This window comes from Lithobates pipiens, unplaced genomic scaffold (assembly GCF_037356315.1).
Source record: "Lithobates pipiens isolate NorthernLeopardFrog02 unplaced genomic scaffold, aLitPip1_a1.2 Scaffold_17, whole genome shotgun sequence".
Classification (NCBI taxonomy): domain Eukaryota; kingdom Metazoa; phylum Chordata; class Amphibia; order Anura; family Ranidae; genus Lithobates; species Lithobates pipiens.
Genome location: NW_027507755.1, coordinates 5733892 through 5750922, shown reverse-complemented (window position 1 = coordinate 5750922; position 17031 = coordinate 5733892). Strand labels below are relative to the sequence as shown.

Genomic DNA, 17031 nt, shown 5'->3' with positions numbered 1-17031 from the left:
TCTACTGTCACTATAGGGAGAGGTTGCTGTGTGGAGCAGGGAGAGACTGCAGTGACCCAAATCACTAGCTATTAGGTCCACAAAAGTTCTTTTCAGGACTGGTATGGTATAGGTGTTAGGTGTAGTTCAGGATATAGGTTTGAGGCACTGCTGTGCTAGTGATTGTTGCAGCAGCCTGTCTTTTGTCAGTGTAGAGAGAGGGACAGGACGCTGTATGCAGCAGGGACAGTCACTTTAATCATTAGCTGTTACTATTAGGTCCACAAAAGTCCTTTTCAGGACTGGTATGGTAAAGTAGTACAGGTTATAGTTTTGAGTGCTATTCAAGTTATTGTTCCAGCAGCCTATGTTTTGTCAGTTTAAATAGGGACAGGCAGGAAGCTGTGTGGCAGTGAGGGACAGTCAGTTTAATCAGTAGCTGTTACTATTGGGTCCACAAAGGTTCTTTTCAGGACTGCTATGGTAATAGGCTTGTACACGTATAATATTCTTTCTTCCAAATATAGAAAGAATATTATACTTGACTGCTGCCCTTCTGCTGCAGTAGTCCTTTATCAGTATAGGGACTGAGGTACAGTCTGCTAATCATTCACAACCTACTTGGTCCACAAAGGTCCTTATAAGGACTGGTAAGGTATAGGGTACTACAGTACATAGGGTTGAGTGAGGTACAGTCTGCTATTCCTTAAGGACTGGTATAGGTCCACAATATATAGGGTTGAGGTGCACTACTGCTGACTGCTTCCCTTTACTGCAGCAGTCTTTTATCAGTATAGGGACTGAGTTTTGTCACAGGGTCATTTAAAAAATGACAGGCAGAGGAAGAGGCAGGCCTTTCCGCAGGGGTGGTAGGGGTAGGGCAGGAGCCAAAGTGGGAAGTTGCAGAAGGTGCGTTCAATTACTTTAAAGGAAGCACCAGACTTGGTTGAGTGGCTCACTCAGCCTTACTCTTCTGCACCCTCCTCATCCTCTCGATCTGAACCCTCTTCTAGACTCTCTGCTATGTGCACCCCCAAAGACACTACCACCAACACCGCCACATACCTTCTACTTGAGTCACAGGAATTATTTTCCGATCCATATCAAGACATTTCTGATGCGCAGCCACTCTTGGTATTGGATCAGGAAGAGGCGGTAGCAACAACTGCCACTCAGCAGTCTGACGACATTACCCAGATCCAACCAAGGAGGAGGTTGGTCCCCGGTGTTGCTGCCTACTCCGAGATCTCTACTTATAGCGGTGGGGAAGGTGACGTTGATGGTGACGTGTCTAGTGATGTCATGTGGGTGCCCACAAGAGGAAGAGGGGAGTTCAGAGGGAGATATGGACCAGCAGATGAGGAGGAGAAGCAGGAATAACTTGCATGGCACAGGAGGGACAAAGCAGACTGCTAATGTATCAGGAGCGAGTCATCAACCATGTACGGTCACATCGGCGCTCCCAGGACGCCGGCACATGGCTCCGCAGTGTGGGCTTTTTTAACGTGTCCACTGCTGAAAAATAGTGTTGCCATCTGCAATCTTCGCAGTCAACGCATTAGTTGCGGTAAGCCCAACACTCACCTAGGGACGACCGCCTTAAGAAGGCACATGAGCAGCCATCACCGAGCCCAGTGGGAGCAACGGAACACACAAAGCCACACTCCAGGCTCTCACCGTCCAGCCTAGTCTTCTAATTCTCCTTCTCCTCTCTCCTCACAATTATCCTCCACTCCACCTTCCATCACGCCAAGCTCACGTTTTTCTGCAAAAAAGGCAGGCTTCCGTGGGCCTAATGTTCGAGCGTAAAAAAATGATGCCGGATAACCCTCTTGCCCAACTGTGACAGCTGGCTTGTCAGAACTGATAGCCTGCCAACTACTGCCATATAAACTGGTGGACTCTGAGGCCTTTCGCAAATTTGTGGCCATTGGAACACCACAATGGAATGTCCCAGGAAGGAAGTATTTTTCACAGAAGGGCATCCCAGAGCTATATGGACATGTTCAGCGGCAAGTGAATGTATCTCTGGCACAGTGTCGGTGCCAAGATACATCTGACCAGACACGTGGTCTAGCAAACACGGGCAGGGAAGGTATATCACTTTTACTGCCCACTGGGTGAACCTTCTGACGGCCGTCAAGCATGTAACCCATGGCACCCATGTAGATTTGGTTTTTACCGCCACGGATTGCATGCAGGCCTGGCTCTTCTTCTCCTCCATCCTCCATCCTCCTCCCTCTCCTCCTCAGCTGACTCCTCCTTTTCCGCTGCTAGCATCTCTACTGCTGCTCCGCCCAAGCTCCCCAGAACCTATTCGACATGTCAGGTGAGACGTTGCCATGCCGTGTTGTGCCTGGAAGCCAAGAGCCACACTGGCCCGGCACTCCTTTCAGCTTTGCATTCACAGGCAGATCAGTGGCTAACACCGCTCAATTTGACAGTTGGTAAAGTGGTGTGTGACAACGGTGCCAATCTGCTTAGCACACTGAAACAGGGCAAAATTACACACGTGCCATGCATGGCACACGTCTTAAACTTGGTCGTGCAGCGTTTTGTTGTCAAATACCCTGGGGTCCAGGACATCTTGCGGCAGGCAAGGAAAATCTCGGCCCATTTCAGAAGATCTTACACGGCCATGGCTCGCCTTGCTGACATTCAGCGGCGACACAATCTGCAGGTCAGACGTCTTATTTGCGATTGCCTGACGCGATGGAACTCAACCTTCTATATGCTTGATAACTGCACGTTTCTGCTGGAGCAGCCTAACGTCTACCTGTATGAACTCTGCGGCAGAATAGGTTCTGGGGAGCTGTTTTTTTTTTTTTTTTTTTTTTTCAGTGGCTGCTCATGCGCGATGCATGCAGACTTCTGCGGCTATTTGAGGAGATCACCAAACTGGTCAGTCGCAGCCATGGCACCATCAGTGACATGGTACCTTATGCCTTCTTTATGGAGCGTGCATTGCGTTGTCATTGATCAAGCTGTGGAGGAGCAGGAGCGGGAAGATGAGGAAGTAGCAATGCTGGATGAATTCCCAGGGGGGCTACTCTGAGACAAGTGAACAGGAGTCTGAAGAAGAGTCAGAGGAGGATGGTGCCGGGGCAGATGAGGAGGAGCAAGAAGAGCATGCTTTAAACCTTTCTGGGATCCCTGTTGTGCATGTATGGGGAGAGGAGAATGAAGAGGACGACATTATCCTGGATGAGCAGGAGCCAGGCCACCACACCGCTTCCAGTTCAGTGCAAATGGGGGGCCTTCATGCTCCAGTGTTTTAATAGGGACCCCTGTATAAAAAGCACAAGGGTCAAGGACCAGTACTGGGTGGCAACGTACTTAGACCCCCGGTACAAACACAAAATGGCGGAAATGTTACCGCCGTCAGAGGGCTGTCAGAATGGAGCACTTCCAGGCCTTGCTTCGAGAAATGCTGCATTCTGCTTTTGCGTGTGCGCTGGCAGAGGAGCAATTCCCACTCTCAGAGAAGGAGTTGCGGGTACCAATCCAACAGCGCCTGCAAGAAGAGGCCGGTTTGAAGATGTGTTGGTGACTTCGGATATGAGGTCATTCTTTCAGCCGACCCATCGACAGGTGTCATCCGGATCCAGCATCAGGGAACGCCTAGACCATCAGGTGTCCGACTACATCGGGTTAATGGCCGATGTGAACGCTCTGAGGAGTGATGAACCCCTGGACTACTGGGTGGGCAGGCTTGACCTCTGGCCAGAGCTTGCCCAATTTGCAATCGAACTGTTGGCTTGCCCCTCATCCAGTGTCCTGTCCGAAAGGACGTTCAGCGCAGCAGGGGGGGATCGTGACTGATGAGCGTACTCGCCTAGCTCACCAGTGTTAACCATCTCCCATTTCTAAAAATGAATGAGGCATGGATCTTGGAGGAATTCAACACATGTGACCAGTAGACCATGTATATGTCTAGAAACGTGTGTGTTTTTTCATTTCTTCATTTTGGCTCACTTCCTTGTCCAAAAAAAGCACACCGTACTACCGTATATACTCGAGTATAGGCCGACCCGAATATAAGCCGAGGCCCCCAATTTACCCCCAAAAAAACTGGCAAACTTATTGACTCGTGTATAAGCCGAGGGTGAGACATGCCTGTCCATCCCTGTGTGTGTGTCCGTCCATCCCTGTGTGTGTGTGTCCGTCCATCCCTGTGTGTCCGTCCATCCATCCCTGTGTGTGTGTGTGTCCATCCATCCATCCATCCCTGTGTGTGTGTGTCTCCATCCATCCATCCATCCATCCATCCCTGTGTGTGTGTCTCCATCCATCCATCCATCCCTGTGTGTGTCTCCATCCGTGTGTGTGTGTGTGTGTGTGTCCAGCCTACCTTTGTCCCGAGCCTCCGTCCCGTGCCTTGCCTCCTTGCCTCCGTCCCGTGCCGTGACTTGCCTCCTTGCATCCGTGCCGTGCCTTGCCGCCGCCGTCCCGTCCCGTGCCGTGCCTTCCCTTGCCTCCGTCCCGTGCCCTCTTCGTCGGCGGCCATTGTAAAGTTCAAAAGCTGCGCCGCCGCCTTCGCCTGTGATAGGCGGAACACTGAATTTCCCAGCAGCCTGTGTTCCGCCTATCACAGACGTCGTATCATCCTCGTCCGTAGTACGAGGATGATACGATGTCCGTGATAGGCGGAACACAGGCTGCTGGGAAATTCAGTGTTCCGCCTATCGCAGGCGAAGGCGGAGCCGGAGGCGCGGCTTTTGAATAGAATGGCCGCTGTCTGTCTGCTCGACACGCTGATCGAGCGGGCAGACAGCGATGACTCGAGTATAAGCCGAGGGGGGCACTTTCAGCCTCAAAAAAGAGGCTGAAAATCTCGGCTTATACTCGAGTATATACGGTATATGCCCGTACCCTCCTCTTTGAAGAGGTTGAGCCGTGTCCTATTTTTCTACTGGGGCTGCTTATTATGAGGGGCTCCCACCATCCCTGTGCTATGCTGACTTCCTCCTGGGGCTGCTTACGCTGCTGGTGTCAGTGCTGTCTATCACGCTGCTGGTGATCATCTCCTGCACCCTCTTCTTGGCCTACCCTGACCTTCCCTCTCCTCCATTGCCTTCATGCGCTCCACAGTCCTGAATTGTCATAATTTCACATATAAAAAAGAGTGCTTGTAGTTGTCGATCCCAGATTCACCTCATACATGTGTTATGTCATTGGCCATGTGGTGGGACTATGTGTGCACAGCTAGTAATTATATTGTGGCTGCAAATTTGACCTGTAAGTTTGCAAAGTTCGCCTCCCATTGAAGTCAATGGGGCCCGCCGCGAACGTTACGGTTTGCGAACTATCGGCCGCATTCGCGGTCCGCGAAACGTCCCGTCGGAAGTTCATCCATCACTACTCAGGATAGCTAGACCCTTTTCAACCTCCACCAGGCATTCTTCAGTGAGCTCTTAAAACCAGATCTTCTTTCCAAGAAGATTTAGAAATGGGCCCCCATCTGACACAGGACCTCAAAAATCAGCTTGAACCAGTAGAACTACCGTAAGTTGGGGTAGAGCATGGAATCCCTCCAACTGGAAGGCCCTGCTGTCAACATCAACAAAAAATAAATAAATGCACAACTGTGCTGTGCGGCGGGCCTAGGTGAAAATGTGTACTTCCATTAGGTGCTTAATGGATGGCTTCTGCACGCCCCACTGCCTTAGCCAACTAGGGGGAGAACTAAAACAAGGAAAGAGCCACGTGGCCTAGTGCATTATCCTTGTTAAAACGTTTATTAAAAAGCAGACGGAGTACTCACATTTGGTATCTGGAATAACATTGTCATGAGGCATGTCATGCTCAAGCTGTTGCAGAACTACAAGTCCCATGAGGCATTGCAAGACTGACAGCCACAAGCATGACACCCAGAGGCATGATGGGACTTGTAGTTTTGCAACAACTGGAGGTCCGCTAATTGCATATCCCTGCTCTAAGAGGTTTTAAAACAATACTCATATCTCGTAGGATAGTAAGATGGAGTGATCGTCTGATGGGTTTCTCTTCCTCTGAACCTTTTGAAACCAAGTCTGGTCTGCATATTTGTGTAGCGCTTGTATTTTTGCCTGTTGGTACTATGTAATGTTAAGCTATGGACAATGTTATAAATTTGGTACTTGCCACCATCTAGTGGCCTAAATGTAGAAGGGACTTATTATTATTTATTATTTATTATTATTATTTGGCCATTTTCTCTTTGGGACGCGTGGCCTGCCTACAAGGACCTGTGGGGAGGCCTTCCGGAGAGCACAGCCTCCAGCAACTGTGGAGCGGAGCAACCAGCGACTCTGCTTCATAACTGTGTGCTAAAGAGACAGTGTGACCAGATCAGGAAGGATCCAGAGACGCCTGAGTCATCTGAGGGCCCTGTGTCTTGCGCAAGAGAAACAGCGTGACGACGCTGGCTTAAAGCAGGACTGAGACAACCAGAGCAGAGGTTTCCTATTCTTCCAGGCCTGGTTTGGTGAGAGGGCTGTTGCCCATAATTCTTAACAGTTAGACTAATACCACAGTGCTGCTGGGACTGGTAGTCCCGCAGAGGAGGTGACACACTATTAGACTGAGTTCAAGCAGGCCTCAAGCCTATGCTCCACTAGGACCCGATACTGTGCGGTTTGGAGACACCGGAGGCAGTTATAAGCAAGCTACATCATAAGAACCGTTTCTATGTTCATTCTACACTATTCTTTATTTGTTTAAACCTTTTTGGATTACAATTTCTTCAATACAATAGTTGGCAAAAGACCAACTTTAATTGCAAGGCCTTGCATTCTTTCACTATAAGAAAGGACTGCATTATAAAGCAGGGGGAGCTCCCTAGCAATTGTATTGTACAGTGTTGATGGCTTTGCATTTCTGTGTCTATTACAGCATGCTGGAAGTGGGAAGGTGAACTGAGTTGAGGCATTGTCCCACTTGGAGACACGCATGCAGGGGTTACCCAAGAATTCTTTAATTGTTAGTACAGTGGGTATTCTCAACAATCCTATCGCATTAAGTTTGTGTGACAGTGTAGTTATTGTAATTACTGTTATACCAGTTCCAGTAAAAATATATGTTCTGGTTATTTACAATTGGTGTGAGGCTTTGTTCCTTTTTTTCCTACAGGTGGAGCAACAGATACCTAGGTAATGGTACACAATTGTTGTATTTGTACATTGTGGGGTCATCCTCTGTTAGCTTCACAACACTGCACCACAGTTGTGTCAAGCGGCTTGAGCCAGGTTATTGGGGGTGTAATAGCAGAGTGCAGGCACAATCAAATACCAGCAGCTCCTTCTGGGGTAAGTGCTACATGTGTAGTGGACTGGATGGATGGTATATCCTTGGAGAAGTCCTCCTTTGAAGATGGAATAGTCTTGATTTCATCACAGCACACCAATAAATGGTGATGGCATGGCCCTTCTACCAGATCCTGACCCGTTGGGCTGAACATGCAGTGCCTTGGGGTCCCTTGGTGTCAGGGAACTCACCGTACGTATGCCCGTCCCCGTATAGCAGCAGTTCCCCTTTAGAGGCGTACGAGTTCCGGGACGAACGGACGTATGCTAATCCGAACACTTGGACGTACGCCAATCCGAACACGCGGAGACACCCGTGCAAACTGAACAGATGTACGTATTCACGCACGGACGGCCATTTCCACCAATCCTGGCTCACTTCCCTCTATATAAACAGGATCCTGGCCTGACACCAGTGCTGGATCGTCTTCAGCTACTCCTGAAAGACCTGATCGTTGCTCCTGTGACCTTGTTCCTGTGACCTTACTCCCCGTGATCCTTGTTCCTGTGACCTTGTTCCTGATACCCATTCCTTGGATACCCCTTGTTGCGCTCTCCTGGACTACCACTGACCTCGGCTTGGACTTTCGACTTTTTTGGCTTGCTTCCTGATTCTGTACCTTATTTGCTAGCACGTTACCAGACCTTTGCTCGTCCTTGACTACGCACCTGCCTCTTGTTCCTGTACCGCATTGCCCGCCAGTTGCCGACCTTGCCTGTTACAGACACGCAGTGCTTCCTGCATACCTGCTGAACTTCCGCTGCCTACCTCCGTGACCAGTCTACGCCTCTTCTACCGTGAGGACCCAGCGTCTCCAAGGTCTTCAACTTCCACCTGCAGGCACCTACACCCTTTCGTTGTCCTCATGCTCCCTGTTCCCATCTCCAGGGGCGTGGAGACTGGAACCGTGCGAGAGGCCACCCTCAACAGTCTGACTCCGCTGTAAGGTACGTGACACCTGGACAGATGTTGGACAGATGTTCAAGTGGTAAGGTTCCTGGAGAGACGAGTCCTGTGCATAAAGGCTGTACAGTGCCAGATCTCCCTCTCCCGTCTGCTCATTTGACTTTCATACTCGCTGTTCCAGAAGCCTCTAGAATGTTTACACACACCTCTACAATCAAACCTGCAGCCTTTGAGATCCAGAACAGCCCAAAGTGATCAATAGGTGCTCCAATGATTGGAGAAGCCAACAAAAATGTAATTTACCTAGCAACCTATCTAGGAGGATGCTACAAGTCTTTCAATCTCAATCAACCACATGTGTGGTTAATACTTTCAAAATTGTCAGCTGTCTTGTCTTTATCAGCAGAATCAAATGCTATTTTAATTTGATAATTCATTGTATAAAATGGGACTTTACACCAGTTTTCATTGGGGGCAAGGATCTTTACATACTCTTAACCTTTTGTGTATACTGCTAACTACAAGAGGTTTGGACACGTTGCAGACTAAAAGGGACCAGCTCCTAGTGGCTATATGGTGTTGCAGGGGTGGGCAACTGTAACCCTCCAGCTGTTGCAGGACTACAGGTTCCATCATGCCTCTGGGAGCCATGTCTAACAGTCTTTTACAATGCCTCATGGGACATGTAGTTTATCAACATCTGGAGGGTGACAGTTGCTCTTGATGCCTACTTGCAAGAATAAGGTAGTACTTGACCCTTGACTTCCTTTTTGCCCATGGTTGTCTATTCCATTTTAATATGCACAAAGTACCACTTTCCTGTGTAGGGATTGCCACCCTCTGAATGTGTATAAAGCATTTGTTTACCATACTTTGCTTATAGATGGGTATTGCCTCTGCTTGCTAGCTGGGTCAAAAATTTCAATTTGAGGACTACTTTGTATAAAGGTAAGTAGCCACAGAACTAAGCTATATGACCTTCCACACAAGCAGCTCCTGTGTTTCACCCAGACCAGAAGGAGACTATTCAAGTATTACTATGCTTTAATAGTTTCACTGTCTCGGCCATAACTTCTTGATCTGAACCTTAGTGACGGAGTCTCTGTTCTATTCTCTCACATGCACAGTGCCAGATATCTGTGTGTGTGTGGGGGGGGGGGTGTTGATATGCAGCTCCTGCTATTTTAGTTAATGCGGTCCCTTCTGGTCTGGGATTCTATAGCTAGTTTTGGCTTGGGGCACTAGAGCCAGGTTAGGCGTTTGATAGTCACTTGGTAGTTGAGTTCTAGTTGCGTGGCAGATTATAACATATTAGGGACTAAGATGTAGAGTAGATGAGCCAACTGAGTTCCAGCGGTCCCTGCTGGTGAGAAGCTGCATTTCCGCTGGTTGGACAACAGCTGGAGGATCTATTGCTCTTGTCAGGTCTTCAACCCCAAGACGGACACAATCAGGATCCTCCTCAGGGGTCAGTGCAACTGAACCTTGCTGCAACATTCATCTGTAGGTTTGACACATTTTGCCATCTTCAGTCTTCCAGATCAAATAACTAGGCATGATTCAGTGAGTGCCAGTTGTGTGGCTGAATATGCCTTGTTGATCTCAGTAGTGAATGGGCAGATGGGTTGTAATGAGTGGTTATTGGTGTTACTGTTGCCTTTCTATCATCTCTAACCAAAGTATGCAGAATACCATCTATGAATGCACAACTCTTTGAAACCTTGAAGCAGATGGGCTACAGCAGCAGACCAGACCCAGCACCACTCCTGTCAGCTAAGAATAAGAAACTGAGGCTACAATTTACACAGGCTCACCAATAGATTGGAAAAACAGTGCCTTGTCTGAGTTGTGATTTCAGCTGTGACATTCAGATGGTAGGGTCAAAATTTGACAGACCTGTAAGCATGGCTTCATCCTGCCTGAGGGTGATGGTGTGAGGGGATATTTTCTTGGCACACTTTGGGCCACTTGGTCTCAAATGAGCATCATTTAAATGGCACACCCTAGCTGAGTATTGCTGACCATGTCCATCCCTTTATGACTACACTGTACCCATCTTCTGATGGCTCCTTCTAACAGGATAATGCACCATGCTACAGCTCAATCTCAAACTGGTTTCTTGAACATGACAACAAGGTCACTACACCAATGACCTCCAGTCACCAGATCTCGGTCCAGTAGAGCACCTTTGGGATGTGGTGGAATGGGAGATTTACATAGGATAGCATCAAGCAGTTGCTGCATATTTGTCGGATGCACATCTATCAATATGGCCTAAAATCTGAATAATCCTTCCAACACCTTATTGAATCTATGCCACAGGGGATTAAGGCAGTTCTGAAGACCAAAGGGGGTCCAACCCAGTACTAGCAAGATGTAACCTAATCATGTATGTGTATTTATATTTTGGGGGTTTCGTTTAATTTTCTAGCAACAATGCTCCCCTTTTTTTTTTTTTTTTTTTTTTTTTTTTTTGGGGGGGCTACGCTATTGTGGAAATGTATTAGATGCAGGGACCCCCATTAACAGTACGTAATGAGTAGATGGTCACTTTTCAATGACAATTAGTAATGTGACTATTAGATTTGGATCCAAAGCACTTCTGGTTAATAACTTCTCCTCCTTTAGGGCAGAAACTTTGTAATGACTATCGGCTTTCCAACAAAACAAGATGGTGGGAAGAAAGTAATTTTAAGGAAAGAGCTTAAGTGTTCTATGGAGTCATGTAAGTATCTAAGCTGATGTAAATTGGCCCATTACTGTTCTAGGAAATTGTTGTAGAAATCTAAAAAAAAGGGGCATCAAAGCTCAAAACACTTGGTGACTGAATAGGAAAGGAGTCACAAGAAATGGTTGTAGTTTCAGATGTTTGTTTTTTGTTGGGTGCTAAATTTTTGCAATTTGAAAAGCGGGAAATGAAAGGTCTTTTAAGTCTTTATGTAGTCTGCCATAACTCATTGTAGTTTTTAAAAGGTGGCACTGGGTCATGTCAACCAACTGCCAAACCAATGTATCTAAAGCAAAAAGTCTCCTACTCCTTGTTGGTCAAATACTCTTACCTGATGAAAAATGCTGTGACTTCTTCTATTAAGTTGGCCCTGGTTTTTCCTGACTTTAAAAAAAAAAAAAGACCACCCTATACATTACTTTACTTTACATGCAGGAGTGGCAATCGAATCTAAAGTGTTTCTGGTACCTTCCAGGATTGTAAGTCTTTCTTTCTTCTGATCTTCAGATGATGATGATCCAAGTCCAGACCAATGTGCTGCAGTCTCTAAACCTGACAGACTGAGCTGTCCTAGTTTGCTAGACTCGTGTATAAGTCTAGGTTGCTGCTATGAACCTTCAGACCAGACAACGCCATGTTACTTTGGCAATAAAGGTAACCTTTTAAATCCAACTTATTTATTTTGGATGATTCTAGCAGAAATTGTCTTATATGGTATTGGCAAATTTGATTGCCTTTTTCAGAGAACACTGAACAATTCACAAATATAGCCTCCTGTCACTTGCATAAACATAACTCTAGAGTTGGAAGTCAGCATTAAAAGCTTGGAAGTAAATTTCTGCTCCAGTGCGCTTAAAGCGGTTTGGTACCTAAAAATTTTATTTCAGATGTTTGTGCTGACTTCCGGGTTGTCCTCCCATGGGAGTAGGCGTGGTTATCGTCCTTGCAATGGTCCCTGGGAAATTTCTAAGCTATTTCCCAAGAATCCATGGGGAGACAATGAAATTGCCAAATCTTGCGAGATTTCACTAGGACGCCGGTCACGTGATGAGGGCGTGTCCGAATTTGCCATTTTTAAAGTGGGCAGGCAGCTGTATCTGCCATTACCACTGCTATCACGGAGCATGCTGGGAGCCGAGCGTCATCGATATACAGGAAGTAAATGCCTGTGGACTTCAGACGCCCACACTTAAAATGGGAAAACACCAGAGCACTTTTTTAAGTCATCCCGAGGAAAAGAATCGTCGCGCCGGGGGTCAAAAAAACGCCGGACATGAATGCTAAGCGAAGGTAGCAGTCGCCCACCTGTGACACAGGTAAGGAAAAAAGAGCGGAATCCCGCTTTAAGCCACTTTGCTCAACAAGCTTCAGTAAGCTATAGCACTTAAATATAGGATCAATCGGCGTAAAACGTATCCCTATGGAGCAGTTGTAACGCTCAAGATCAATATATTAAATCCTCAATGGAAATTCACGAATGGTGCAACTCTAATATTAAAATAAGTCGTGTCTAATTCATAAAATGCAATCTAAAAGGTAATGGTCCAAAATAGAGTCCATACATCAACAGTGCTGTAAAAAAGTCAGGGAATGGATAGAAAGATATGACATGTGATCACTGTGCTTGGACATCTCAGCTGTGTATCCATAAGACCTCCGCCACAGGCAATAAAAGCTGCTCACCTCACTGCATGGACCTTCTGAGCCAACAGATGGGTCAAACAAGCCTTCCCATAAAGGGTTAAGAGATGACTGGTGCAGTTGCAGGACTACACCGCTACAGATCGCCAGCCAGACCTCAGTCAATGGGGACCAGATAAAATCGTTGCACCATGTAAAATTTATGCTTCAGGAGCAGGCCAGGTAAAGAATGTGTGATTGTAAAAACCAAACTCTCCCAGTGCCCGCAACAGCCTGATTCTGAAGCATGCATTTATACATTTTACATGGTGCAACAATTTTATCTGGTCCCCATTGACTGACTGAGATCTGGCTGGCGATCTGGAGCAGTGGAATCCCTGCAGAGGTGCCAGTTGTTTCTTATCGCTTGTTTGACCTGTTGGCTCAGAAGGTCCATGCAGTGAGGTGAGTGGCTTGTATTGCCTGGTGGAGGTCTTATCACAGATGCACAGCTGAGATGTCTGTCTAGGCAGCTGAGGATATCTTTCTATCCATTCCCTGTTCCTACTGCTTTTTTCTTCACTGTTGTATGTACTTATCTCAGATTTTGGACCATTATCTTTTAGACTGCATTTTGAGTTGTACACATGTATTTTAATAGTGCAGTGCTAATATCATCTTTGCAGCTATAGCGCTTGTCACATATTACAAAAATTAAGAGACATGGGAGTGCAAGATTAACCACTAATACATCGATGGTGATTAATAATTGAATCACTTACCCCTTAGGGCGTTGTTGCCGTAACCAATTGGCATATAGGAAAGGGGGTGTACATGCCGGTGTTCTGGCGTATAGAGTCCGGGCATCATAGTGTCCACTCCGTACTGCGCATGCGCAGTACGGAGCAGACGAAGCTTCGGAAAATCTCCGAAGCTGAACGGCGCCTGCGCCGTGAGTGGAGGTGGTAGCCCCACCATCCAAGCGGACATAGGGTTGTGAATTTTAGAGGGCCCCTCGCGGGGGCGAGCTTCGCTCGCCACGCTTCGGGCTCGGCCTCGCTGCGTTCGGCTCTTTTTTTTTATTCTAACTCTATGTCCACTTGGATAGTGGGGATAGAACCTGGACTCATGGCACAGGCGCCGTTCATGCTCAGCAATTTTCGGAATCTGTGTTCCTGTGTACTGCACATGCGCAGTACGCAGGGGACACTATCTGATGGAGGACGCTATTTGACAAGACACCGGCAGACCCAGCATGTAAAGAGGTTACCACTGACAACAATAAATGGTTCAAAATCTTTTTAATAAAGCAATAGTATATTTTATTTCAAAAATTTATTTTAATGTAAACTATCAATTAAAGCCAAGTGCAGTTCATGAAAGTTACCCACATAAAATCCAATTTCACAGACCAGACTCGCAGGACATGCATAACACACATGCACGAATAAACGCTCATCGCAGGTCCGGACCAGTTGCTGTAAGCCACTAACCATCATTTGATCTAATAAAATTGGGTTTTAATTATGGTTAAGTATCATGCAAACAATTGTTCTAGAAGTCAAATTGACCACTAGATGGGTTAAACAGTAGTTTAGAGCAGACAAGGGAAGGGGGTTTGGCGAGCGGAATTGAAGTAGATAATTTAAATAGCAACTTTAATAATCTCTGATGTGTTAACGTAATAATTACTAGTGAAAGTACCAAGTCAATACTAAATATCTGCGACAGCTTGCTGTAAAATATGCTCCGATCACTGATTTTTATGAACTCCTTATCTGTCAGCCTTATTTATAGAAGGCACTGTAATCTCTTAGGTAGCGGCAGCTGATAAAGATACACCTTTATTGATCATTTACCACAGATCAAATTGCAACAGATTTTCAGAGGTTATAAGTCTATCAGACCCCGTTGAGATTAGAGCCACACATTCTTGGCAGGTAACTTAAAGTCTTTCCATACTTTACCACTGCCATATATGTATTAGCGCCTGGATGATCAAAGCAGTCTATCAATGTTTCAGCGGTATCCTGGTTCTGCTGCTTTATGGCCCTGTGTCAAGCAGTGGACCCAGTGGAAGCAGAGTGTCTAATAGCGGTTTCAATATTCAGCAGATACTGCTAATGAAAGCTGAATCACCCGCCACTACATAATGGCGAGTTCAAAGGGAACATAGCTGTAAACCCGATCAGTCTTTCTCGTGTTTTCTCTTTCGTCCTTTTATTATCGGTATGTTGTAATTGGTAACCAATAAGAATTTAATCATAACATCTCTTATCCTGTTTTCAAAGTAACCCGTCTGGCAGGCTAGCCTGTTAAATACACCACTAGCTTATCTGTAATTGGGATATATTTAGGTTGACACCGCTAAATGGTAACTGAGCAGGACTTGGCGGAATGCAAGGAAACATACCCTTCGTTAGTGGATACTCCGACGTCGCGTCAGGCTCTTTCACAAATTCAGAGCGAATCGACGTATCGCCCAGACTTCTGGCTCATCGGCCCACAAGTTTGGGAGAATCACCCACTATAGCACTTGTCACATGCCTGGTTTATGCAGAGGAAGGCTTCTCTTGCACCTCTGATTCGGGCCCCTGGTAGGGTAAACAGGTGGCGCAGGAGTGCAGAGTCGCGAGTGACGGTAGACATGGTTGCTGCTGATCCACTAATCCACCAAATGGCAGCAGATCTGTGTGGGCAGCAACAGGCTGGCAGCAGGTCCCAGAGGTAGCTTGAAAGGTGCTAGCAACTTGGTGGCTCCTGGAGGGGCTGGAACGTAAACGGGCAAATATGCACAATATCTGTAGTGTTTGGTGCTTCTGTAACAAGTGACTCCCTCCCCCTTGGTGTCCCCACTTGCCAGAAGTATTAGATCCTCAGCTTTGCAGTCTGGGATCAAAAAGGCAGTGATCTGATATGCCGGATGCTTCCTCAGCAAACCCTTCCAAGAAGATATTTTATAACAGGAAGGATATACCACACTACACTCCAGGGGTGTTGCTAGGTGGCAAAAAGACCAGGGGCTTCGGCCTGAAGTCAGAGCCTGGTTCCGGGGGGGTTGGTGTCAGGGGTGGTGTTGCCTACCTGACATACACTCACCTGGTACCATCTTAATCTTTTCTGTCAAACTCCCAGCCCCCTCAGCTGTAATTCTAGCCTCCTGCTGGCCGCTTAACATAGCATGACTCTAGAGGGCGAAGGGTGTCACTGTGCTGGCTCCATACAAGGAGAAATGGAGCACCACCGCTGTTCTCCTGATGCTTTCCTCAGTCTGGACGGCATAACTGTGCAGTGAGCAGTGCTGTAATGGGAGAATTGCGAAGAAGGTAAAATGTGGCTGCCACCACTGCTGTCTGTCCATTCTTTGCCTCTTTCTCTACAGTGACTGCTGGACCCGCTTAGACACACTGGGCTATTGGCCCCACATTCAAGGCTCCAGCCTCAATAATCACCTGTTAATTATGCATATGCCACACTCCATAAATGGTGAATACAGAACTCTTAGTGAAATACCGTTCAGCATGAGTTATCAAGAGCACTAAATGCGCAACTTACAGGATATCTGGCAAAGACTGGCATCGATTAAAAAAAAAAATCTGTGTGTGCGCTCCAGAGGCTGAAATTGCATCACTGGTTAGCACAAACCAGAAGTATGTTGACCCCCCCCTACAATCTACAATGGGGAGGACGGGAGGACAAGGCGACCAATCACGGTCAGTGTGAAAAACACACTAACTTCCTCCTTACATTTGCTGTTGCCAAATAAAAACTTTAATCTAATTGGAAGCCCAAACAGACAAAATTACATGTTCGGCTATAAATCTACAATACAACACATAATGTGATGGACATAAGCAAAAGATTTCCAATAACTGATCTTAACGTATGACAATTAAGAAAGTATAGCATGAGAATTAAAACACAAAATTAAAAATAAGGGGGGAAAAAAATAGATTTATACATAAAATTAAAAGAAGAAAAATGACACGCAACAATCCATTAGAAAAAAGGGCACTTCTCAAATATTACCAGTTGGACAAATAATTGCTCTAGCTCAATGTTAAGGCCATGAAGATTAGCCTTTTTTTTTTTTTTTTTTTTTTTGGGCAGACAGAGCTTCATGTCTTGCCTGTATAGTCCAGGTTTAGTTACACTACTTTTTTTTTTCTTGTTGTAAATTATCAGTTATTGGTAATCCTTTGCTTGGGTCTACTGCATTTTGTGCTGTATTGTAGTTTTTTTATTTTATTTCTATAGCCAAACGGGTAACTTTGTTTTTGGGCTTCTGTATAATATATATTTTTTGAAGTGGATGGAGCTAATGGCCATTAGCCAAGACTTGGTAGCATGTTGTCTATACATACGTTTTTATCCTACTGCAGCATAAAGATTGGAACAGCCCCTATTAAGGGGAAGTTGGACCTGTGTGTTGCAACAAATGTTGGGAAAACTGCAGTGTAAAATGGCTTTACAATTTGCCTGAAGTTGGCTTTCATTCTCTTACAATATTCCTA

At 46.3% G+C, this 17031-nt stretch overlaps 1 protein-coding gene across 1 annotated transcript in view; it reads left to right on the top strand.

Moving 5' to 3' along the window:
- LOC143986611 (zona pellucida sperm-binding protein 4-like) overlaps positions 1-17031 on the top strand; it is a 62821-nt gene that overhangs the window by 5033 nt on the left and 40757 nt on the right. Inside the window, exons 3-4 of the mRNA XM_077485030.1 lie at positions 10798-10894; positions 11405-11551. Coding sequence (XP_077341156.1) covers positions 10798-10894; positions 11405-11551 — 244 coding nt within the window. The remainder of the gene's footprint in view (positions 1-10797; positions 10895-11404; positions 11552-17031) is intronic.